Here is a 24,915-nt window from a genome sequence, read left to right as displayed (position 1 = left end):
GCGCGGTGCAATCGTTTCGTCGTCAAGCAGAGCCGCAACGAACCACCGTACACCGACGGTGACGTTTAGCGCAAATTCGCCAACGTTTTCTTGATCCTGAGGGCTGACAAGCGCGCCGCCGAATGCTGATACCAGCACTCCTTCATCACCTTCGAGATCACATGCAGCGTTTCGCAGGCTACCCACCGGCTGGGTATGCTAGGTCGTTGCTGATCCACGCAGACTACCTGTGAATGGAGACACGCAAAGCATGAGAAGCACAATTCGATGCGAAAATGTGAACAGCTTTACGCACCTTTCGCATCTCCTCGATGGTAGGATCTGGCTGCACGACGTCGTAGAAAGGCAGCTGGTACTCGTCGTAGATCCCGTCGACGTTACACCGTCGCGCGATTTCCCACAGGACGAGTCCGAGCGCGTACACGTCCGCTCGTTTGAACGAATCGAACTGGTACACGTTGATCGTTTCGTCCAGCACCTCCGGGGCCATATAGCGCTTGGTACCGACGCGATGAGTCGACGGGATGTCCACCGTATCGGTTGCGACGATGTGCCGCACCGCCAGCCCAAGATCACCGATACAGCAGGTGAGGTTCGATTTTACCAAAATGTTTTTCGATTTCAAATCACGATGCGCAATCGCAGGTTTGCCACGCGTTCCGACGATGTCCATGTGCAGATGCGCCAGCCCCGTCGCGATCGAGTACGCCATCTCAAGCATCGTTTCCGGATCGACGCAACGTGCCGTGAGAAAGTCGAATAGTGAGCCCTTCTCGTGGTAGTCTGTCACCAGCCACAACTGTGTCCATGTACCATTGTCTGTGGCGGGGGTAGCAAAAAAAGTCAAATGTCTCAAATGTCCTTTCCAATTACTCCCTCCTGCGTACGCATTCCGCAACATTACCTTTGTTGTCTGCAGCGATGAAACCGAGAATGTTCTCGTGACGCAGCATTATGGTCTGGTAGATTTCAGCCTCCCGGAACCAGGAGCACTCTTCGCGGCTTGAGAAGATCTTTACGGCAACGTTCTCTCCGCGCCATCTGCCACCCCACACCTCACCGAAGCGTCCCTTACCAATCACCTCGACCAGCTGTATCTGGCGGGCGATCGAGCGCTGTACCAGAAGTGGAAGTCCAGCTAGAAGAAGGAAACAAGCACACCATCCAATTAAAAACCGCTCAAGCACACCCACAGCTAGCTCATCAGTACAAAACGTCCTTACCTGAGCCCGATCCGGATGTGGTCATCTCGATGAAATCCTGTATGGTGGCGTGCCCGTTAAGGATCGGGTAGCTAGCACCGCAAACCGAATCCTCCGGTAAGATCTGGCGAGCACCGCTGTTCCGTTTGCGCCGCCCGAAGAAGAAGTAAATCGCCGTTACGACTACAATCGTCATGAAGACGAACAGCGCGATCATCGACATTTCAATCAGCGGCCATTTTTCAGCCTCCGGTGCTGTGGTTTGACACGTGCGTGGAAGACGAATTTTGCGGGTTTCGTTTTGGTAAGAAATGTCATTTTCGGTCGCGAGTTATGGTGGACAAAATGCAAAACCGATAGCGATTATTGTCGAGTGATGTAACCGTGCGACGGGCACCCGGAATCGGAAATGGAAAAAGTTTGATTAGAAAGTGCTCCAACACCACCTCTCGCTTGCGGGGGTAAAAATATCATAACACTTCATTCATTTCGGAAGGAACGGCAGTAGAAAATCGTTTTAATCGCCATCGCCTCTGTAGCCGGCGGGCAGGTGGTTGTGGGATAGCTAAAACTTGTACGCTTTCCGTTCGTCTGGGCAGAATCATAAGGGGTGCAGAAGAGCGACCGTACGTACGTACGTTCGGTCCGATAACTTTTCTAGCCGCATTGTGGGACGCTAGAAAAATTATGAACACATTTCCGAACCCTTGTGAGCCTGCACCTAGAAGATACAAGTTATTAGGACACAAAAATGCACACACACACAAAGGCAAACAGACTAACTTAAAGCCACATATAAACATACAGCTAGGAAAATTACCGGTTTGAAGCAAACAGCTAGTGCAGAGTACTAGAGGGTGCAAGCACAAACAGGCGACAGGCGAAAGTTGTGCAAATCCTATTCGAAGTTAGTGAAGCGTTAAAATAAAAACTAAACCCATCAGGCAAGGAAGGAAACAAGCGGATTAGTATTATTCACGTGTTTTTACGACGACGACAACGACCATGACGACGACGAGGACGATAACCACCATCACCGAAATTATACACCCAGCGGTTAGTGGCACACGTACATAAACTCGCTCCCTCTCTCTCTCTCTCACACACACACACACACAAACCTACATACACACAGGCGCATCAGGCAAATTCGCACATCCTTTTTTCCTCGCATGCACATATAGAAGCCCTCTCTCGTCAAGGCAGCGTTATTGGATCTCGCCAAGAAGCAATAGTTTTTGGCGAGTAGGCAAAAAAGCAACATGCATAAGCCGATAATAGTAAACACAAAAAAAATACGCCCCCGGCGGGTTGGGCAACCCTCGGAATAAAAGGATTTTTTTGCTGTTGTTCAAAGAAACTACAGCCAAAACAGCGGTGAAGGAGGCAAAAAAAAGAACCACATGCGAACGCAGCAGAGAAAATGGGTCGCTCGGGTGGAAAATTATATCCACTTTCCCGACGACGCACTTTAGACGTGGGGGTCTCTCTGAGCTACTAGCTGAATTGCACCACACCCTCTTGGTGCAGAGCTCTTGCATTATGACAACCGAAGCCTCACCGGCCACAACCGAGTACTTCATTTGGCACGTTGGGGGTTTTCTTTTACTACGCTCTTTCCCGTAGCATGCACTGAGTGGTTTAAGACGACAAACAAACTTAGTGTTAAATGGAAAAATATACATTAGCGGAAAGGAACAACGTGTGGCTGGGGTTTTCGGTTTTTCGTGTGGGAGATTTCAGCTCCCAAATTGGGCACAAGTTACAGCAATTTTGGGCGGTAGCGGTGATTACCGGAAAATATGAAGGAGTAGAATCCTCATCACTAGCGACATAAGTATGTGACACAGTGAATCATACACTAAATGATCGAAGAAAATTAAAAGAAGATGTAGAAATGCAACTAATGTTCCAATCTCATTGCGCGTACTTTTAGCGACTTTTTCATGGGTCTCACCCTACGTAGACTTGAGCCATTGTAGTTATTTAGATAGTTCAAGCCTCTCCCCGGCTGTATCAAACTGGTACGAACGAGCAGTTTCCTTTAGAGGGAGAAATTTTACGAAAAATCATTCAGAATGCAAGTGGTACGAATCGGTATCGTACGAGCGAGCAGGATAGCAGGATTATCGCTCCTCGGCCTCGAGAAGCCATTCGTTCTGCCCAAGAGCTCGTGGTGATGGTGGGTTTAATATTTATTCAGCATCTTATTTTTACTGCCCAAGCATGCATGGATGGGGCCGGAAAGTTAACATCGTCGCAGCGTGCGAAAAGCGGCCCTGCTGACGACGACGACGACGAGAGAGCAGCGACCGAAGCGAAAGCAGCAAAATAAAAGCAAGCCACATATAAACTAATAAAACGAAGCGTGCATAAACAACATAAGGTTTTCCTCGGATAGCTATGAAAGCAAATTTTCCTATACATATATTTTCGATCTTTCCGCCATTGCTTCCTTGCTACGCGAAGCGCGTAAATAAGCGGAGCGAAATGGCATAAATAACCCAACGGGAACGAAAGAGAGGAGTAAGAGATAAAAGAAACAAATAGAACCGAATACCATGCCCAGCATAGAACAGATTCAGATCTAGAATAGTTTCAATCAAAGATACAATGCATGCCTGTAAGAAAATAATATCTACAGCCAAGTGAAATTTTGTACATCAATGTTATATGAACGGTATTATATCGTATGATATTTACATAAATAATACACAAAAACAACTCAAAAATCTTAGGGCTTTGTGTGGAATTTTCTGCATTTAAAAAGCATATAGTTGTGCAACTACAGTTTGTACATGCATTTTAAAGATTTAGCCTATTAGATTTCATTACTCAATATGCACAAAATACAATTATTGAGAAACACAGCTCTTTCCGTATAAAAAAAAAACGAATCTAACTCAAAACTAGTATATCGAACTCACATAAACTACATGCTTTCGAGTGTAGAACCCAAACGATTGTGCGGCACTCGCAACACCAAGGCACTATGTTCCTCGTGTTCTCGGTCGATTTCATCAGCCTTTGCGTAAAAGCTTTCGAATGGAGGGAAACCTTCAGGCACGCACCCGCGGGTGCTGAACGGACCGGACCAGAACAGCCCGACCAATTACCTTCTCGAATGAAGATGTACGCTTTATGGCCGTCTGAGATTTCACCAAGCGATTTTTTGTGTGCCTCATTTATCCTCTGCCCAGTAAGGAAAACTTACTCTCGTGCCTCTTTTCTCGCTCTTCCACAGCGAGCGCGAAAAACAACGAAAAGTAGAAGAAATGAAGTGCCTTTCTTGTGAACAGACTATTAGTTTCGTAAGCCTCATTAGCATATTCGAGCAGAGGTCAGAATTAGTTTGCCCTTTTCCGCTTTTGTTCGATTTGTTCGGGTGTGTCTATGTTTTCGGCCTAGCGATACTCTCTCGTTTCCGAAAGAGGGATATACTATTCGGCTTGTTTGATGAAGTACGCTTTTGGTAACGTTCTCTGGTCGATCGTTTTCCACGGTAGGGCTTAGGTTTTGGTGAACGAAAGCTGTTAGTTAAAATTGTGTCAGCAGGCAGCTGGAAATGGTGTGAGATTGGATTGTGACTGAGAACGCACAATGCTTCATCTTCGGATGAAATCTCGCTTCACCCGTGACGACGATGACAGCGATTTATATGAGCCATCCTAGAAAGGCTTACACCCATACGCACTTACTATTAATCATCATCTGGCTCATGAGCCTGATTATCTGCGTTCTGCGATCTCTCAGCTTTGTTAGGTGCCACAAACACAGCTCCTGCAGCATGCGAGTAGAGCCCTAGGTTGATGTAACATAAGCGACATTTCCGACCAAGAAGCAGAAAGAAAATCGACGGAAGAAAATCTTCCCGGGGTTTGGTGAGAGAAAAACACCTCCCAGTGGCCATAACGGCTGGAAAAACACGAACCGAGGGCAAGTCCATATGTCAGTATGTTTGTTCATGCTAGATGACTCGTGATTGATGTCTGCTGGGGTTTACGTCGACCTGGGTTCGTATTGTTTCCTCCATCAGTCTCATTTTCTCCCCGTGGCATCCTTGGGACTTCGGGGAAAAAGGGCAAGATAAATGATACGCTAACAGCAACATGACACTCGTTGAGCCACTGGAGTATAAACACTTGCTTATGGCGCAATACGTTTACGGGAAACCTGGCAAAGTGGCGGCGACCCACTAGCAAACGTGGAAATTTACTCGAAATTCCTGCACGGTGTGCGCGCGCCTGAACGAGACCGTTCTGTTAGCAATGCTCCATCGGTCAGTAACTACTCCCGTAACCGGTCATGCTTTCCAATTGTAGCAATCAACCACCACTTGATGGGTGGTCATCGAACGAGCGAGAAAACACCTCAACCTCATTGCCAACGCAGGCATCCCGATGGAAAACAAATGCTAGTTTCCAGTGAAGGCAAAATGACCACCGAAACCATTCCGAGCGGCACTGACGAACTTCATAAACATGCCCACAAAAGACACGGCGCTTTACCAAAGCGATCGGTCCACCGAAGGAAAGTCGAACTTCGACGTTTGCATGCATTCTCGTCCCATCCCCTAATCGGATGGCCGGGAAAATCTCTTCCAAACTTTGTGATCCACCGTCAGCAACCGGCGGCAAAAACAGTCTCCGGGAAAAGGCACTCACATTAAAAAGACGTCTAATGATCCGACTCACCCCAACCCCATTCGCAAGTTGGATTGTTCGTAAGGCATCGGATTGGACGCACGCAAAACAAAAGCATAACACCCGCTTACTTACTCCACAACTCCCAATCATGATCCAACCTCAACACGCATCTCAGAGGCTTGCGTGCACTCACACACAGAGAGCTACATTTACTTCCGAGAATTCGCGTTTAGCTTAACGATTATGAGGAAAAGTTTTAGAGCTCGTTTTATGCTAAACCGCTTCTGCTTCAATCGCACACTCCGAATACGGAGCGAATCGGAATCGCTTTTGCGTTAAAGCACAAGCAGCAAGTACAAAAAAGAAAATAAACGCACGCACAATAAGCGCAATCCACTAATCTTACCCACTAATGTGGTGCTCGTTCGGTTGAGAAGAAAACCGAAGGACAATCGCAATCGACCGCAACGACAATAAGTGGCCCATGTGCGGGCAAAATACCGGACTCGGAGCGCTGCTGCCATTGTGAAAAGCCGTCAAAGAAGCTCCTGAACAAGAAAATCGCACCGATGTACGATTGGGAAACCACAAATCCATACAAGTTTCTTGAAGTGTGCGACTCGAATATTGAATACCTGGTTTTGCGCCACCAAAAACGGTGCTCATTAATTTGCAAACATGCTCCCCAGGCGTCTAATGAGCGTGCTTCCGAGACCACGGAGGAAATACTTTTCACGAAAGCCATTAGTTTTCCACCCGTAAACTGTTCGTGCCACCGCTATTTGCCATTATTTTGAGCCGCGTTCCATCGCGAAAGGATTCACGCTGATGCATGGCTTTGCGAACACAAAACTCGCAAGCGGGTGAGTGAGAGAGAGAGAGAGAATGCATGTGAAAAACCAGCGCAGGATGTATCGATAAATAACAAACACGATTATCCACCAAACGGCGAAGGAACTGATTTTTGGCTGGTGCTTTCTCTCTCTCTCTCACTCGCGTAAACTCGATAAAATATGGTATGCGGTGAACAACGCCAGCGAATAAAACATGGTGCAACAATGCGATTCTCTCCACCGTGTCACCGAGGGAAAGATGAAAAATGTACATCAACTGTTTCATGTAACATGCAACCGAAAGGCATGTGTTATTGAAGCGGCAGCCAAATGTACCGCAAAATCCAATCCACAAAATACAAATAACACCACAGAGCAGTTAGCAACTAAACATACACACGGCTCCTTTAACCCTAATTTTTCATCCCACACTTCCCAGCACAACTGTCGGTGGGGGCTGAGAGCCACGGATCGTAACCGCTCGTAGCATGACTCAAAACGATATATATCGGAACCGATCTTTGGATTGTGAATTGCTTGTAACGATCATAAAGTATGGCCAGTTAGCGAACACAAACACTCACATATACACAGACAGCGGATGGTGCTCCGGCGGCGGTTAATGAACGATTTCCTGGCTTGGAATGAAGTTTCGTCGTAAAAAAATGTGACTAATGGCACAGGTCGCAAGAGCCGCGCCGAATCCTTAGTGGCGCATGCGACCGCGTGGGAGCCTGGGTCGGCGTCACACTGGCGGCAGCACATTGGGAGAAGGGGATAGCAAACCGAAATAAAGGACGAGTCCGTCTACATCGCCCCCGTGTGCATGGTTGGGCGCGAACGCGGAATCAGCTTTTGTCTTTCGTTCCAGGAACAACGCGAAGCCGCAGGTCCGCACGCAAATATGGCGACGATGGCCGGGAAAATAGCAACCCCCTCGATGACGATTGCCGGTTTGTTTGTTGTCTATTTTTTTTTTGCTACAGCCTTCGATACTCACGGACGGGCGGGCTCGAAAGAAGGAGCCTGATGTATGACGCACAGCTTTCCACCGACGATATTTATCAGCTTGATGAGGGCGCCCGGTCGCGCTTGACGGTTATGGATTTATGGCGCAGCTGCGGTGGTTGCGGATTGTTGGGCGGAAAATTTGGTGGAATTGATTTCCCAGGACGCGGCAACCGACCGAAGGGACCAGCGATGGTTTATCGTCCGCAGATGGAGATGGATCGCAGCTTTTGCCTTTGTTTTTAGGCGTTCATCCACGCGAGGTAGCAAGTTAGTGGCAACAGTTTTCCGCGATGTGATTAGAAACCCTCCCAATTCAGGCGTATGTTGTTGAATGGCATTAATTAATTGGTTATCCCAGGAATCTTGCATGAGAGACGATCACACCCTCAACATACACAAATAGCTAAACAAAACAGACACGTGTACAAATGGAGGCGGGTTTTATAAAAAAAAAACTAATACAACACACAGTCAATGTCACCGGATGAAGAACCGTTCCCTGGAAAATGGCAATTACTTTAAAACATACTCCAAGAAACGTACAAATGAACGTCTGGAGCAGACTCCGCGAGTCCTGTAAATTAAAGAGCTAGTATGATGTCGGGAGGACGATCACCAAGTATTAGCTGTGCTAGACCACCAGAAGATAGAGAGATGAAGAGCACACAGACACAAGAGTAGATGATTCCCGCAACCCTACAACACACGGTTGCCACAATACAACCAACAACACACACCGGCCAACGTTAACACCTGGAAAGAAGAAGCCACCATCCGATCATGTCGAGATCGAGCTTTCATCTGCCGCTTCGAAACAGGAGGATCGGCCCATCCGTTAGCTCACCTTTCTGGTAGCTGAACTCGATCTCCAGATTACAAAAGTCTTCCTTGCAACAACCCATCCAGTGTGGTTCGGTGGTGAGCTTCTGCCGGCACCAGAAAGGATCATGCTTCAAACTGAGCTCTTTATGCTCCACGCACCTAAATCGCCCATCACAATTTTCGGGAAGGGATGACACAAACGGGATTTGCAAGCACCACCATTCCAGAAGAACCGGAAAACCAGCGAAGAAGAGAGCGCCGGAAGAGTGAGCCGAAAAATAGAGGAAACGTTCGTTTACTGAGCTGCATTCCTGCTGGATGCTGGCCTTCGGGACACATCACAGGTGCGTGTCCTCACTCAGGGAGCTTACTTGCTATCCCGTTACCATTCCACCACCGGTCACGAATCGGGATGGTGCGATGATGGTGAAAATGATGATGGCGATGATGACTGTATGTCGCTGATGGAGGGCGTCACTGATCAATGAATGCTGACCGAACACGCACAAATGACAGATAAGATGTTGAATGATTAAACGATTTCTGTGAAGAAACCCTTGTTTTTTTTTGTTTTAACAAGCCTCGACTGAAGGCATATTCGTGATAAATGATGATGAAGAGTATTCCACCATCAAGAGTGATACTTTTTTGCTTGGGACTGAGATGATGAAAGCATTAATTACTGCCCGGTTGAACCGCACGAAATAAATCTCGGCCAGGTGGAAACTTTATAAAAGCATCACGAAATGGAAACCGTGATTGACGAGAGAAAGAAGAAAAACAACGGCGTCTCAAGGAGACGAAGCACTTAAGACCAATTAGGAGAAGGTGCAAGCAGAATATTCGGCCTCGAGGATCGGTCATTAAAGGATGACAAACAAACTCAATCAAACCAATGGTTGCATTTGGGCATGCGAAAAGCAAAACTGTTTAGCCATATAACAAAATTACGAAAAATATATTTTGAGAGAAAAATGATCACCATAAAAACTCAACATTGAGTTGTTAAAACATCCAACATTAAAATATTTACATCAAACTACAACAATTGTTCCCATCAACGACTACCATCTACAGAATATAAATTGCTTTAAATTATCAGTATCAAAAGTGCCATTCTTAACCATGCGAAGGAAACACATGGCACGGTAATAGAAATATAGTTCGGCAACTTACCGATACCTTTTTCCTAGACTTGCTTTTAAAAACGTCTGTTCACGCGACCCAAATGACGTCTACCACATCTCAACGCGTTCACAAACCGCTACCACCCTTTACAATAAGATTGGCTCCATTTATAATCTCATTAAAATATTAAATATTCCCTCCTTTTTTGCCATACAGCGACGACCACGACGACCACGGTGCTACTGTGGCGGGTGCCTAAAACTATCGACTATTACAAAACTCTGACTCTGTCGATTCCTGCCGACACGAACCCACACAGAACACACGCTAATTAAAGTTCGAAGTGTACATAATAGACTAGATTTCCCAGCCCCACGCCCAAGGCTGGTAGGAAAACACACATCCTGAGGCGTAAAACTTTGACTTCGATTCGGTTCGCAGCGGGAGCACATCGGTCGCAATATATGATTGCCATATTTGGTGAATCCAAACGAGCCGGGCTGCCGTGTCTTTTTCCCACAGACACGACCGCCAAAGTGGGCGGCAGCGTCTGACGGAGCTAAACTATGAAAACAATTATGCTTGTTATGATGTTCGCGCGATACCGTTGGAAGGATTTCACGCCCAGGGGGGGTAGAATTTTGATCATCGGCGAAACGCAAATGAGCTGATTTTGCCAGCCGAAAAGCAGCGTATGGTGGAAATTATTCCCGTTTTGGAATGCGTGCGATCAATCGCACTGCAACAACACAAAAGACGAACATCAGATTCAGGCAACTGTAAAGGTACGAAATAATCAAAATCAAGTTTTCAATGGCCTGCCAACCGAACATTCAAATCATTCTTCAACTGGGTGCGATAAGCTCTGGGATACCGACTGTTAAATTTATATGCCTGTTAAATTATTTCGAATTTGAATTTTATGGGCAAAATATCATGCAATCACGCCCCAAACAGGCCGCCCAGGAACGCGCCCGAGAACCTCTCAAGAACCGACACGTCATGGGGGAGTTCATAGCATGCATTACAACGCAATTCGCAGCTTATAGTCGTCAGGCGCCCGAGATAGAGCGACGGTAATCGGAGGCCAACTCGATCCCAACCCATCGTTGGCTTACGCGCGGGAGCGTGACTATGAGCGAAAAACAAAACAAAACACGAAAGGAAGAAGACAGCAGCTTTGATCGTCCGGAAAGCACAACGGGACAGGGATGAATGCAGAGAAGCGCGACGTGAGCATACGTTTGGGGTAGCTGACCGGCCAAGGGTAACGAGAACGAATTGAAATTGAAATTACGAGATCATTCTTCCCGTGGCAGGGAGTGACACCGGATCGGGGGAGACGACCATGTTTCGAGAACTACCCAGAAGCGAAAGGGAACGACCCTTGTCTTCTACTACTGTCTTATCATCACGAGCCGCCGCCGCTAGGGGCATCGAAATCTGGGCTCAAAGATTATCGCAGTCTTCCACCTACCAAAGCGTACTGTTCTAAATTTCCGATCACTCTGATACCGGTCCAGTCTAGACGGTGGAGGTTTAGGAGATCGTGAACGCTTTTAGAGAATTGATCCTACAGGATCCGTTCACAGGCTCAAAAAATACACACACACAAGGATCCGGTTGGAATATGCTACTAACCTATTATAAAACCAAATCACTATATTATTCATGTACTCTGAGGCCTTTACGATGAACGGTGATTTCATAGCACAACCCTATCGAGAAGTATTAGCATGGTTTTGCTTGTGGGATGAAACCGCAGCTTCGCGGAATGAGATAAATCTAATTTCCATGCTTAAAACAACGACTCACTCGGGTTGCGAGACAGCAACGGCCCGAAAGAGAAGCGCCCGTTCGCCTGGTGAGAATGCATTTATGATACAAATTTGCGGACGCGAACCATGATCCGCGCCCAGAGGTCGGAGAGTTTGTGGAATAAATTGCGCAGCGAGTAGGCGAAAAGATTGATGGATGAATTGGCCGATGGGAAGCTGCGGAACGATCATAGGAACTTTGGAAAGAGAGCGCTGTTGTTACATCAACAGAATTGCGAGGGAAACGATGCTGAAGAGAAAGACTGACGTATGCTGACGTTGCGCAAAAATATACTAATTATAAAATCTCAACGTAAGCCGTACAACATGGTTCGCGTTATTTCGACTACCCCGACAAATTGTAACTAGCTCAAGCAGGGCAATTAGTATCCTCCCTGAGGAGACTTACAAGCACCATGTGATTCCATGCTCCGGATGTACTATTAATCAACGGATTGCTGATCTTGTCAAACTAGTTTAGTACAGTTCATTAGGCACATTAAGCAGAACGCTGGATTATCGTTTCGTATCAGTAATCGAATCAAATTTATTCCACCGCTTAATGACCTGTTGACAAATGACCGGTTTTTGATAAGTAAAGCCTCCTGTAACCGGAGCCTATGCGTGCTGCAATCTTCTAACTTGATTTCATCGAGAAACCTGTTATCGGCAGCATGCACGAAACCTGTATTGAATGAATGGCAGGAGTAGCGCATTTCCAGCTAATGGCGTATCTGCTTTGCTACATATCATGTGCTTGATAATGATCAAAAACGAAGAAAAAAGGATTCTTCCTCCAACGACGCAATACGGTAAGAGACCTGACGATGAAGAAGAATCGAAGGTCTGCGGAACAAACGCAGGTTAACCGAACGTTCCATCAGGCGACTTTATCATTTCAGGCGCATTTGTACATCTGGCGCGTCGAATGTACCTCAGATTCGAAAATAGCTGTAGTGCCGTTTGGATCAGCACGCCCTGATGGTGTTCAATTTGCGACGTCTAGTTCCGATATCTGTTCGCTCCCTGGTCCCTAGCAGATGATCGAAGTAAGCGTACACGCTACTCAGCTCAGTTCGCGAAGTAATGGATGTGCAACGACAACATCTTGACGTTTTCGACGTTAACCGGAGTGATTCCACCAGCGGGCGATGATGCCCTAGCGGGCCCCTTTGGACCGAAGGCTTGCAGCGATGTAGGATATGAAAGCAGGACGACGGCACCCTTGCTCGAATCTTTATCATTAATCTTTATTACCGTTGTCTTGTTTGCCCACCTCTCGTGGAGTTTAACCTTGCAGAAAGACACACGATGATGACATTCGGCGCGACGATGACGAACCGTGCGCTGCGGGAGGGCGCACGCCGAATGGGTGGGAGAAAGTGAGCGAAAAGAAAAATTACCATCAATAATCACCGGTTACTATATCTCTTGCAGCCCACATCGTCGCCCGTGCCCGTCGGGGCAGGTGCAGTTCCGGAAGGAGAGCCAGAGAGTGGGACGACCAAAAACAGACTAATGTTGGTCATTATTTCATTCGTTCTTTGTCTCAAATCGGGATCGCTAGACTACATTGTCCAGGAAGCTCAGAGTACATCACTTCTCATTCTTGAGTCTCTAGAAAAGCAAAAAAAATCACATTCATCACACTAACCGGAAAAATCCACGTGCAATAAGCAACGGAATTTCTCAGATAAACACCAATCTGTTTTGCAGGTCTTGAGGAAAGCGTGTTGTCTTCATTTTTGCTGCATATCAATGGCAAGGATTTTAGACTCCAAAACATCACAAATTAGCTCATTGCAAAGTCAATTCAGGGCCAACATTTTCAATTACTACAGTGCGATTATTTTGCGCTTAAAAAATGCTAGATATTCTTATGCAAGTTTGATAGACAAGACAGAAGAACTCGTGCAATGAAACTTCAATATGTTTTTAGTTTTTCCCGTCTAACAACAACAAAAACTCATATAAAAAGTTACTATCCACGATTGAATGCATTCAACAGCGCAGTAAAAAATATATCCCAATCAAACTTTGTAGCCAATGCTGTGTGATGTACTAAAAAAAAACATGCTGATCAAGGTCCATCGAACCAATGGACCAAAAAAAAGTACGATTTTCGTCATGCCGGATATTTTGCCAGCCATGCTAAAATCTTGACCAACTTCCCACCACCACCAAACGAACACCAACCCCTTCACTCGCCCGACGAGAAGTGCACCTTCTCCACGACCTCCATCTTGCTGCAACGACGACGGCGAGACAACGAGGGCTGCCGGTCGAGCGGCGGGATGATGATCTCACATCACGTTTATTGATTTTTATCATCGCCATAGCTTATTACTGTTATTACCATTATCGACGTCATCGTCCACATTAATCGATTCGGAATACGGTCGTCGGCGTCTTCAACCAGCTCCCAAAGCCCCAGGCTAACCCGCAGGCGACTCGAGATACGCCTGCGCAATTCTCATGCATGCGCATCGCTACTTTATACGTCCCGGGTTTTGTTGCGTGCCATTTATACGCGCGCGACGATCGGGGGCTGTATCGTTAATTTTTATCACACAGCAATTTTTACTTCACCTTATTTATGCGCGCGCCTTTCGGGTTCGCTTTGCATACCCGGTGTAAAGCCCCGGTCGAGCTGCTCCTACGGCAACGGCTTCGGAAGCTCCGAAATGGCATTTGGAACCACGAAATGGGTAACAAATAAGCACCAGCACACGCACCGCACTCGTGTGCTGGAGCCTGTGCCTCCATCTTTTAGTCAGGACGATGGCGAAAAAAAAAAAACGCCGACCACCCTTGAAGTCTATGAATGCAGGTTGATATTCCTCGAGGCAGGAAATTGTCGTCGATTTTCGTGGGAGGTTGCCGGGGGGGAACAGATTGGGAGCTATGGTAAAGGGTGGAGTCCCCCCCCCCCCCTCAGTAACCAAACCCAGTCGAAAGCGGGTCATTTGTTGGTCAACGTCGTTTGAATGCGAGTACCCCATAATTCGAGCCCACCGTTGGCATCAATTATTGTAATAATAATACATTCTTAAGCATCGGAAATATTTCCACCTTAATCGCTACCACTGTTATACACAACTGCCATTTCGTTTTACGCGCCAATCGGAAATGGAAAGACGGCGTAGGATTTAGGACCACCCGGGAGCGTTCGTGTCACGCCACACTTTTTACTTTGTCCCTGTTGGCAAAAGTAACAAAACAAAACAAAATCGTGCCAACGATGAAAAGGAAAATATAATTCGTACGATTCAATCTCGCTTGAGCCACCGAGCCTGGATGAACAGGTCAATAGCATTGAAAATGTTTACTTCAATCGTTGAACAACGTTTCATCAAAAACCCTCTCATATGTTTGCCATCTCAACGCAATTCGCGTTCACCAAACATTGCCCAACATTGATTCAATAGGATAGGGATTCGCATTAGAGGGGTTCGCGCCGTTCTTTGCGGAAACCATCCATGATAATCGCACCGGGCGGGGTGGTTTTGGGCGCCAATGTAAATAACTGCTCTTTTCTCTTGCGCAATCCCAAGAAAGGGATCTTTTTCCTGCAACAAGGCGGGACGACCTTTTCACGCTTACACACAAGAAAAAGAAGAAGAAGAAGAAGAAGAAAAAACGAACCAGACACCATGCCGCTCCCATTGGAGCCAAAGTCAGTTGTCAGTCAAACAGGGATCAAAAAAGGGTCCTCTCGGGCACGTACGCACAGCTGCCGCCACCGACCGGCGGCCGGAAGAAGATTTCGAATCATTTGCTCTCGGTAAATCCAGCTCCTCCCATCCCATTTTCATCGATACCGGTTTTTTTCATCCGTGCGCCGAGACGAGATTCACCAGCCGTGTTTTCGGGTATGAAAGGCGTTGGGAGGAGAACACACACACACACACACCCACACACCCACACACACCCACACAAAAAGACAATCTTTAACACCCGAACGATTGGGGCGGGTCGGTTGCGATTCAGCTTTGGGGAAAATGAAAAGAGCCTGTAATGATGATAGGTCTAACGTACGCATCCGCCCACACATCCACACTGAATAGAATTTTAATCGAACTTTGGGTGGAAAAACCATAGGTGGTTTCCCCTTTTGGTGTGGGGAGTCGTAATTTTTGCGATTTTCTTGGGCGAAAGTTCGCACAAAATTTCGAAGCAGTAGCACAAGAATATTGAACGCGACCTTTTCCGCCCCATGTGGTGAAAGACTTAATGCATCCTGGGGGTGATGATGTGCAAACAGACGCACGCATTCGATGCAAAACTTCTGGCGAAGACTTTAACCTGTAACCTTTTCAGGTGCAGAAAAGGAAACACACATTCGTACCGAGTTCATGGTACTCGATTGCGTGCAGGGGAAAAATCGAATAATTCTAGCCAACGGAAAGCTCTACATATTTTGTCTCCAGCATCGAATGTTGTACTCTTATGATAGCGAGGCAAGCAGATAAAAGGAAACAGTGTTTGGAATAAATTGCATCCATGTGACTGTTCGAAACATATTCCTGAAGAAATAATCAACGGCAGAAGTAAAAGAATCTAAACTACCCTTGAAGAAATGTCTGTACAAAATTACACATCGAAATCAGTGCCTCAAAAATATTTTGATAACAACAAATAAGACTTCTTAGGAAAACCTGCCCGGAAAACAACGTTCCAGATAATGGATAAAATTTGTTGAGAAATGTTTTGATCAAGAAAGAGAATTTTCTGACGCTTATGGTTCCATTGTATTGATGTATGGAAGCATAATTTGATTTAAAAACAATATTAATCATAATTTATACAAGGTGAAGATTTCATTGTATTCTCATTAATGTTAACAGCAATTTACTGCCGACGAAATACAGTAACACGATATATTTAAACAAAGCAACATAAGAATATATGTTGATAAAATGCATGGGAAAAAATTGATCTTTGAAAATTTCAACAAACCCTCATGACAGTCTACGAGACGCTCTGAATCGAGCCGATTGTAACTCAATAGAAGATGGCTCCACACGATAAGAGCAACAATCCATATCCAAGCAAATCCTTTCCCAATCGGTGTTTGCCGGGATCAAGATAAGTAATTTCCCACCGGTCGCCCGGTGCGAGAACAAATTTCCTTGCGACCATAAGACGTCGGCCAACCTGGACACCGATTATCGCCGGAGTAGGAGATGTCTGTTGCAAGTCAAATCCAACCAAGCCGTTTCGTACCGTCAATGCGTGTGGTTCAAGAACTCGTGGAGCAAAAAAACTGTTGCGGAACAGGAGCTTTCTTTATTTTGTCTGTGTGTGTGTGTGTGTGGGCGTGTTTTTTTTTTCGCATTCTAAGAGAGTTTTGGCTCGGTTTCAAAACGAAGCAAAGGGAAAGCCCTCAGGAACCCGGCCAACCATTCTGCTGATGGACGAATGGAAATGAACACACAGTTCCCCATGCCCCGCTCGACGAAGGAACCCTACGACCGGAAAATGGCAACAAGAGTGGCAACAAAGACGATGATGCTCGACACCGAAAGAAGGAACAAGCGAGATGGTAATAGCAAACACTAAAATAAACTCCACCACCTCGGCACACACACACACGCGCGCGATCACACGTACCCGCCTCCAAACACGCTGGCAAACACTGACTTCGGGAATAAAGAAAAACCGGACGTCCGGAAAGCTCCGGGCTTAACTCGGGTTAATTGAATCAACGATGGCTCGATTTGATAAGAGATTCTGATCACGCATTTTCATCACTGCCGTGAAGTTTTCGGGGTGGGAGTTTCTTTTCATTTCGCTTTCCCAGACGATGGCGGTGACGTCGGGGGGAGGAGTGCATTCTCTTTCTTCGCCACCCGCTTCGAGTGTGCTTCAACATTTGACGAAACGAAACCCCATAAAGACGAGCACTATTAGCGATGCCGTGGGGTGGAGTGGCACAAAATCGAAAGGTAAACAGAGCGGTGGGGGGGGGGAGGCAAGGACAACAGGGACACGTTCGTGCCGTCTCAATCGCACGCTCGGCTGTGGCGTTTCGCGCAAAGTTCCGAACCGAGGCCGTGTGGTTTGTACTGCGGCACCACCGTTAATACCGCAGAACAACGCACGACTTCACATCGTTCCAGGCCGCTGGAAGCCCGGGGACACCAGCGATGGCTGGGCGCAATGACTCAACAAGCAGCTAACAAGATACCACTTTAGAATTAGAAGATATTTTGAAAGCACCGCCACCGTTAAAGTACTGGCACGGCACGGTTGCGTCCACGCCGGCTGGTTCCCCCGTCCGGCAGGGGCTGCGCTGAAAATTGTCTCCAAAATTTAAACTCGATCTCAAATTGAATGAGTTTCCACCACCGGATTTCCATCCGGTGTAGCCGCGGGTCGGTCGGGCGGGTGTGCAAGGGATGACTGCCCGGGTATCATCGCTGCGACTGTTGACTTCTAAGAATTGCCAAGCACGCGAATCGGACACGCAACGACCCGCGCCGACTGTTTGTGGCGGACCGAAGGGCAATTTTACAAAAACCGCAGAATTTACTGCGGCTCCCGCAATGGCTTGATCCGGGTTCGGGTGAGTGAAAGAAAGAGCCAACAGCACCGCAGAAAATGTCCTTTGACACCGGCGCCCGCTCGTGGTCGGGTCTAAACAATTGCCACATCACACCGCGGTAGAACAAAGAATGACGGGTTTTGAAAATGGGCAAGGTGTCGAGAGAAAAACTTTTAAGGGGCCGTGGCGCGAAACGCAATGCGTCGTATTTTGTTCGTCGAGAGGAAAACTTTGCCCTTGCGCTATGTAAAGCCCTCATCAGAGTGGAACTGGCTGGGGAAATAAGATGGATGTGGAATTACGTTCCACAGAAAATGAAACATGACTGCGATATCTTTCAAATGCAACCACTTCGAAACGGGCGAGTGCATTTTCATTGAAGAAAAAGCAACACCCAGTGCCATTTTCCTCTGGCGTGGACTGACTTCGCTCACCCGGACACTAAGCCCTGTAACGATGGTCGATAATTTTCGGCTGGGAAGACTATCCCATGGCTATGCAGGCTAGGGCTTCATCCAACGCCAACAAAGAGCCAAAAACGAAGAAAAACCCCTCCCGAACAGTGGATCTAAAGACAAGTCCACCGGAAAATAACTCCTAACGCCGTGTTGGGTACCGGAGGGATGCGCAGTAGAGCCGACCATCCGACCGCAAGCTTATCAAAATTAATGAAAAGAAGCAAAAAAACATACCCTGGAACGTACGGGTCAACAACTGCAGAAGGGCGAAGAAAAATCCTTAAAGTCGTCTACCAAAGATACACTTTTCCCTGCGGTCATACAATTAGCAACTTCTTGATTTTCTGCATTATCCGACTTCCAGCCGGTCGATGCAAGTTTTCCCTTGCACGCCCTGGTACGCCTAATAAACTTTCTAAAATGATTAAATAGCGCTCGTTTTCGCATCCTGATGTTCACCTCAATCGCATGAACCAAGAGGAAAATGGGGAAAAAAAACCCCACTCACCACCTAATGTGGTGTGCAATGAGAGTTTAAAGAAAATCAGACAAAAACTTTACATGTTAAAAATACGATACCAGATATGGTAGATGTTGGAATACCTTCCTGAGTGCTAACCATTGTCATCCACCTAACTATATTGCCCTCCAAAGACCAGTTTATGATCTCTCTAGACGGTGTGTGCATTTTTCCCTGTTGCCATAAAAAACCCCGCCACCGCCAGCGAGACGAAACGGCATCTTCTTTTCGCAATCTCTTTTTGCGAAAAGAGCCCCAGTTGACTGACTAGTGGCAACATCGCAACGGCTAATACACCGCCCACAACGTCGGGCGTCTCTCTCAATGCACTCGGAAAAAGAATGAACGAACTAAAATTAGATCCCAGCTTCCCGGTGCCCTGGGCGAGAGGTAAGATGTTTAGAGCAGCTGCACCTGCGCCAGAGGAATCACAACAAGGAGAGTATATTTGAATGCACCTACACACACCCACTGGCGTGCCACCAACGAGAAATGCAATCACGGTGGTCCAAAGGAAGAGGAAATTTCATTAGGCGTCCATTTCATTTCGGCTACCATCGCAACCGGACACCTTAGAGCGCACCAGCGCACGGAAAGAAAATGGTTCCCAAGAAAGCGCTACCGATACCGAGAACCGATCGAGTGTATTGCATTGGACTTCCAGGATCTGCTCCTTCCGAGGCAGACCCCCCTGCAGCAGCAAAAGGTGGACAGAGGTGTGCAAAAAAGGGCATGCTAATTAAATTTCTCGCACCAGCTCCTCGAACGCGCCACGGGATCAGCATTTGATACGCTTTATTGCGCTTCCATCAACTTTTATTCCATCATCCTTCCCGTGGGGTGTGCGTCTGGCTCCTTCTTGCTGACCTTTCCTCGGTGGCTCACCTGACCGGCTCACCGGATGCGGAAGCACGGTCGGGAAATGATCCTAAAAATGGATGATTCTACGTTTTTTTTTTTTTACCACTCCGTCGGGCTCGGACGGAGCACATAAAACACAAAACACCGCCGCCAGAAAGGTAATGTGACACCTTTGTGTTGATTTAATTAACTCCAGGGGGGCATTATGTTCGAGGTCACCTGGATCTGGTAGCCCGCTCTGCGCTTCCTGTGTCTCCGTCTGCCCGTGCCTTCCAGCGCAGGTTAGCGTGAAAGCGTTCATCTGCGGCCTGCAGGTCTTGGTTCGAGATCCAGCCACAGGGCATGCTTTCAACCACACGAACAAGATCTTCCACGCTCAAGAAGCTGATAGCTCGCCTCCGACGACGTGGTTGGGTGGATTTTCGGGAAGACTGACACCCACTCGGCTAGCACCGGGCACCGGGAAATCATAAAATATCCTTCTGATGGGTCACTCTCATAAAATGGAGCCATATCCGAGCGCCGGTAAGATATAGCCCGGCTGCGTGCGGTCGGAAAAAAAGCCGTTTGCCGTTCCGGTGCGGCAAAAAGGTGTCGAGAAGGGAGCCGCACTCGAAGCCCACCAAGCGGAATTGGACCCTCTTGCTTCCAGGGGGTTGTTCCTTTTTTCCCTCAACCACCCTGAAACACACTAATAACGTACATTATGAGTGGCTTTCGGGTTATCTCCGACACGAAACTAAATCCGTTTCCAGCACCCAAAGTAGGGGTTATTTTTCGCGGACTTCCGTCGTTGCCGGCGGCGCGTCGAAAGCTACCCCGCATCAACGCATCCCGCCATTTAATGGGTGGCCGGTTTTGGGCGCGACGAGATTGGTGGGATTCTCTGCAACTTTTCGAGCTCTACCACCACTCCATGGAGGCCCCCCCCCCCCTTGTATCCTTACGCTGTTTGACGAAACCATCCCGTCCCGGTTCCCAGCCGTGTGTTATTCAATATCGCCGTCATCGAGCGCAAGATAACACATTAATGGAAGATTTTTCGGCTGATACTTTTGGCTCTCTCCTCCCCCAGAGGAGGCTGCTGGCGGTTCCTTCCCGCGCCAATAACACTGGACATCATTCAATGGTCGAAGGCGGGCAGAGAAAGGAAAACGAGCGCGCGCGCGCGAGTGGGTTTTTGATGGGTTTTGATGGGTTTCAGTTTTATCTGTTCTGGTGTCAGTTTTACACTTTGGTAACAATTTATCTCTCTTTCGCGGGGAAGCAGGACGGTGATGTGAGGAAGCGATGTCGTCGTGGAAACCCACCCCCGTTGGGTGCCCTGGCAGGATGGAAACGAAGAAAAGCGTGGATATATATTTCTAAAACTGGCGAAGCATCGACTTCCTTTCCACCCACGGGGAAAACCTTCCTTTGTTGCATCGAAATGCCAACCACCACCGTCGTCGTCGTCGGTAGCCATTTCTTCGATCGTGACTCCGCGCCTCATCCACTTCCCCGTAAGGATCCACATACACCCTTCTCTCCGTCAATGTGTGCAATCGCGCGCGTTGGAGAAAGAGTGTCAGATTACGGTCGGAAAACTTTCTTTGTGTGGCAAAGCTAACCGCTGGCAAAGATAAACTGCTGCTCGCGTCGATTCAAGGAGCTCGCGCGCGCGTGTGTGTATGTGTGTTAGTGCGCACGTTTATCTTCACGAAATGGCGATTTTTTTTCTTCAATTTCTTCAGCAAAACTGAAAAACTTCTGCACGCTTTGGAGGGAAAAGGCACCCGCGTAATTTTGACACAGACCACAAACATTCCGCCAGCAAGTTTCTAGTCGCGAAGCAAACAGTTTGCTACGTATAAATAGCTAATCGGTACTTGATCGAAGCCCTACACCCAGTGGGTTTGGGTGGAAATTCGCTATATTGAGGCATACATAACTTACGATTCTACGGAACGCATTTATTATCAAATTTGAAAAGTAACATCAACAAATCGGCACTACGAGCAAGATGCTAGAAAAGGCGTTTCTCAAATAATCGCTTTGACACCGGAATTACTCCTATCAAGTAACGCCGCAAGTGCATTTATGTCGCGCATGAAAAACGGCGGTTCATTCGGTACCGTTACGTGTTGCCTCGTTCAAAATTAACGGCCAAATAAACCCGACACCAATTAACCAGACACCCATTCAACGGTTACGGCGCGGAGGCTTCCTTGTTCAACAATTTCGATTACGTGAAACGCTCGCCAAACTGTTGAAGTGGCGGTTTTTTGTACGCTTCTCTCTCACACCAGAAGAATTTATCCCACTCATCGGAGACAGGGACGCAGTCAACAGCCGCTAGGGTGACGGAACCGAGCCAAATGATGGCACCAAGGCAACACGCCGGAAAACAACTGAAACAACTGCAGCATGAAGTTCCATGCACCACAGCCGGCCCCGGATAAAGTCCCCGCGGGAGCAGATATTGACCATTAAAAGAAGCTCACGATTTCAAGTTTTATCTTGCCTGTTTTACCTCACCAGCCGTCGCACCGGTTGGTTTTTGCGGCTGTTTTCTGCTTGTTTTTGGTGGGGGCGAAGAGTGATTCCGAAACCCCCGAGAAGGCGTGCCGCCCTGCAGGAATAAGGCCGCAACAGCTGAGCTAGCAGTTGTGAGCATCATCGCCAATGGATGCACATAGCCATTTTCGTTTCTCGCAGCTGCTTTTACGATTGTGCTCATCGTAAACGTGGAGCACGATCTAAGAAGAGGCGGTGGAAAACCATCGACCCACCGAGGCCACTGACTTTTTGGTGGGCATTTTCACGGTGTAAGGTATCGAGACTCCAGGCAACGGATGGATGTCATTATTTCCACACATATCTATACACACACGCATGGAGGTTGAATCGGATGGACAATTTCGTACGGGTAAATCATCCACACGGCATGGAAAGGGTACGCACATTCGAACTGCGATGATCCATCCAGTGGTTGGCGTTCTGATCTCTATTGCACTCTCGAGCTTTGCGAGCGAGTTCCACTGAGAGAACGGCGAAAAGGTGATGTGATGCTTACTGAACACGCTTCTAATGTTTATATGTTTCCAACGAAATTGGTGCGACCCGTTTATTACCGACCCCCGAAGGCGAGATTGTAGCCCATTTCAGGTCGCTCCGTTCACGTTTCCCGGGGGTAAATGAGTACGTAACACTACCCACTGCCACTGGGTGGGTTATATCGCTGAGGTTTAAATATTAAAATAGCTCTAAAATGTTTATTCCCAAACGTTCTTTGCCACGTTCTGAACTATTCCACACCACAATCGCACTTCGAGCGCGTTGTTAATCTGTTATCTACCCAAAAAGGGGACACACCAAAAGAGCAACTTCGATTCGTTTGGGCGGTCAAGAAAAAAAAAGGCCACATTCGTTTACCCACATTTCCGGCCGAACGGCGCCCGATACAACGGGTACAAAAAACGACAGGACCAAATTGTCATTTTCTGCAATACGGCTGCTACGGTGGCAAATAGACCTTTATTCGCCAACGAGCGAAGTCAACGGATCGAGCGCTCGCGGAAGATGGGAGGAAATGGAAAATCGAACAAACAGGACGTGGAAATCGAATCGAATGGGTTATCTCGCATGAAAACGCACGCTCGTTCCGCTCGATCGTGAGCTTGCGTTCGAAAGAAGGCAACAAACGACAACCTCGGCGAACCCACGCGCGCTCAAACTTTATCTCTTTCTTTTCTCGCTGGCTGCTGTGAGTCAAGAAAATGGGTTTCTTGTGAAAACCGAACAGATAGAGGAAAAAAAATCACAAAACCTTGGCTTCTTCCACGCCGCGACAAAAGCAGACGCTTGCGTTGGTTCGTCTTTTTTTCTCCAAGTTACTTATCTTCACTTGCGCGTGACACAACATCAACCTGACGGACGACTGGACGGATTTCATCCACACTCACAACTCACGGACAGAAACCTACATCATACGCGACAGAAACTCCCTTTTGCCAGCCGATTGACTTTTTCACGGTTCGAAAGCTCGATAGTGTTTGAGGTTCGATCTTAACTTTGGGTTCTCTTCCTAAGAAGCGGGAAGCAAAAGAGAGAGAGAGAGATAAATATGGTTGCTTTAAAAACGATCTCCTCACACACAAGCCAATCGACGAATAAAAGGGGCAAAAAAACACAAACACACGTTCGAACAAACTTCAACCCGTCAACCCAGGGCAACGAGTTCATGGGCGCAATAGATTTCCCAGATAAAGAAAAAACGAGAACCCCTTTTTCACTGGCCAACGAATTCGCAACGGATTCGTCGTAACGGCTCGCTATCAAATTACCGACCACCGGAGCTATCGTGGCCAGCAAATAGCGGCAGAAATAGCGCACGGAAAGGAAGCAAAAGCGAAGCCTTTCCGTGCAATCCCATCAGCGGCTATCTCTCTGTCAACATCCGACCGGTTCGAGCAGGTATTTTAATTCAGTTCCGTCCGCCATCACCACCCGTGTGGTCCAGAGTCCTGGTCGGTAATCGGTACGGTGTCGATAACGATAAGCGATGCCAATGGAATGCCCAAGCAGGTGATGCCGTGGCGCGTTCCGTACGCTTGGTCAGTAGGCACCCCAAACAGAGTGCTTGAAAAAAGAAGCTCCGAAGCTACCCACAGTACCAGTATCCGCTGTGATGGAGACGCCTGGTGGCTCTCGGAATGCGGGTTTCATCACTCGCACAGCGCCTGTCCTGGAGGGTGAGGACCGACCAGGACGAGTGTAAAATTCTTTATTTTAAGCGCTCTCCTAATCAATGATAAATATTTAAGAAGTTTAGTTGCAGTAATTCGATTAAATTATTCAGTGCCGCTTGATGGAACGAAGTAAAACGTTTTCTACCTTTTTTATTTATTTTCACTCGGTACGCCAACGCCCCACACGCAGACCGATGTTGTCGGGAAGCGGCAAGGGATCGAATTTAGAATTCATTGCGGCCCTCCTTTATCGGTAACTGTACTTTGGCTTCATTTGCCGGAACCTCCATTATGCTGGTTCAATGGTAAGCGCGCAATCGGGAATTGCCAAAATATTCCG

At 47.4% G+C, this 24,915-nt stretch overlaps 1 protein-coding gene across 1 annotated transcript in view; it reads right to left on the bottom strand.

Moving 5' to 3' along the window:
• Positions 1-65: 65 nt before the first annotated feature.
• Positions 66-24,915, bottom strand: part of LOC128727423 (TGF-beta receptor type-1) — a 63,363-nt gene continuing 38,513 nt past the window's right edge. The window contains exons 5-8 of the mRNA XM_053821333.1: positions 1,224-1,457; positions 905-1,138; positions 296-819; positions 66-227 (exon numbers count right to left, since the gene is read on the bottom strand). Coding sequence (XP_053677308.1) covers positions 66-227; positions 296-819; positions 905-1,138; positions 1,224-1,457 — 1,154 coding nt within the window. The remainder of the gene's footprint in view (positions 228-295; positions 820-904; positions 1,139-1,223; positions 1,458-24,915) is intronic.

Source organism: Anopheles nili, chromosome 3 (assembly GCF_943737925.1).
Source record: "Anopheles nili chromosome 3, idAnoNiliSN_F5_01, whole genome shotgun sequence".
NCBI classification, from domain to species: Eukaryota; Metazoa; Arthropoda; class Insecta; order Diptera; family Culicidae; genus Anopheles; species Anopheles nili.
The sequence above is the reverse complement of the archived record's forward strand: the minus strand, read 5'-3'. Positions and strand labels throughout refer to the sequence as shown.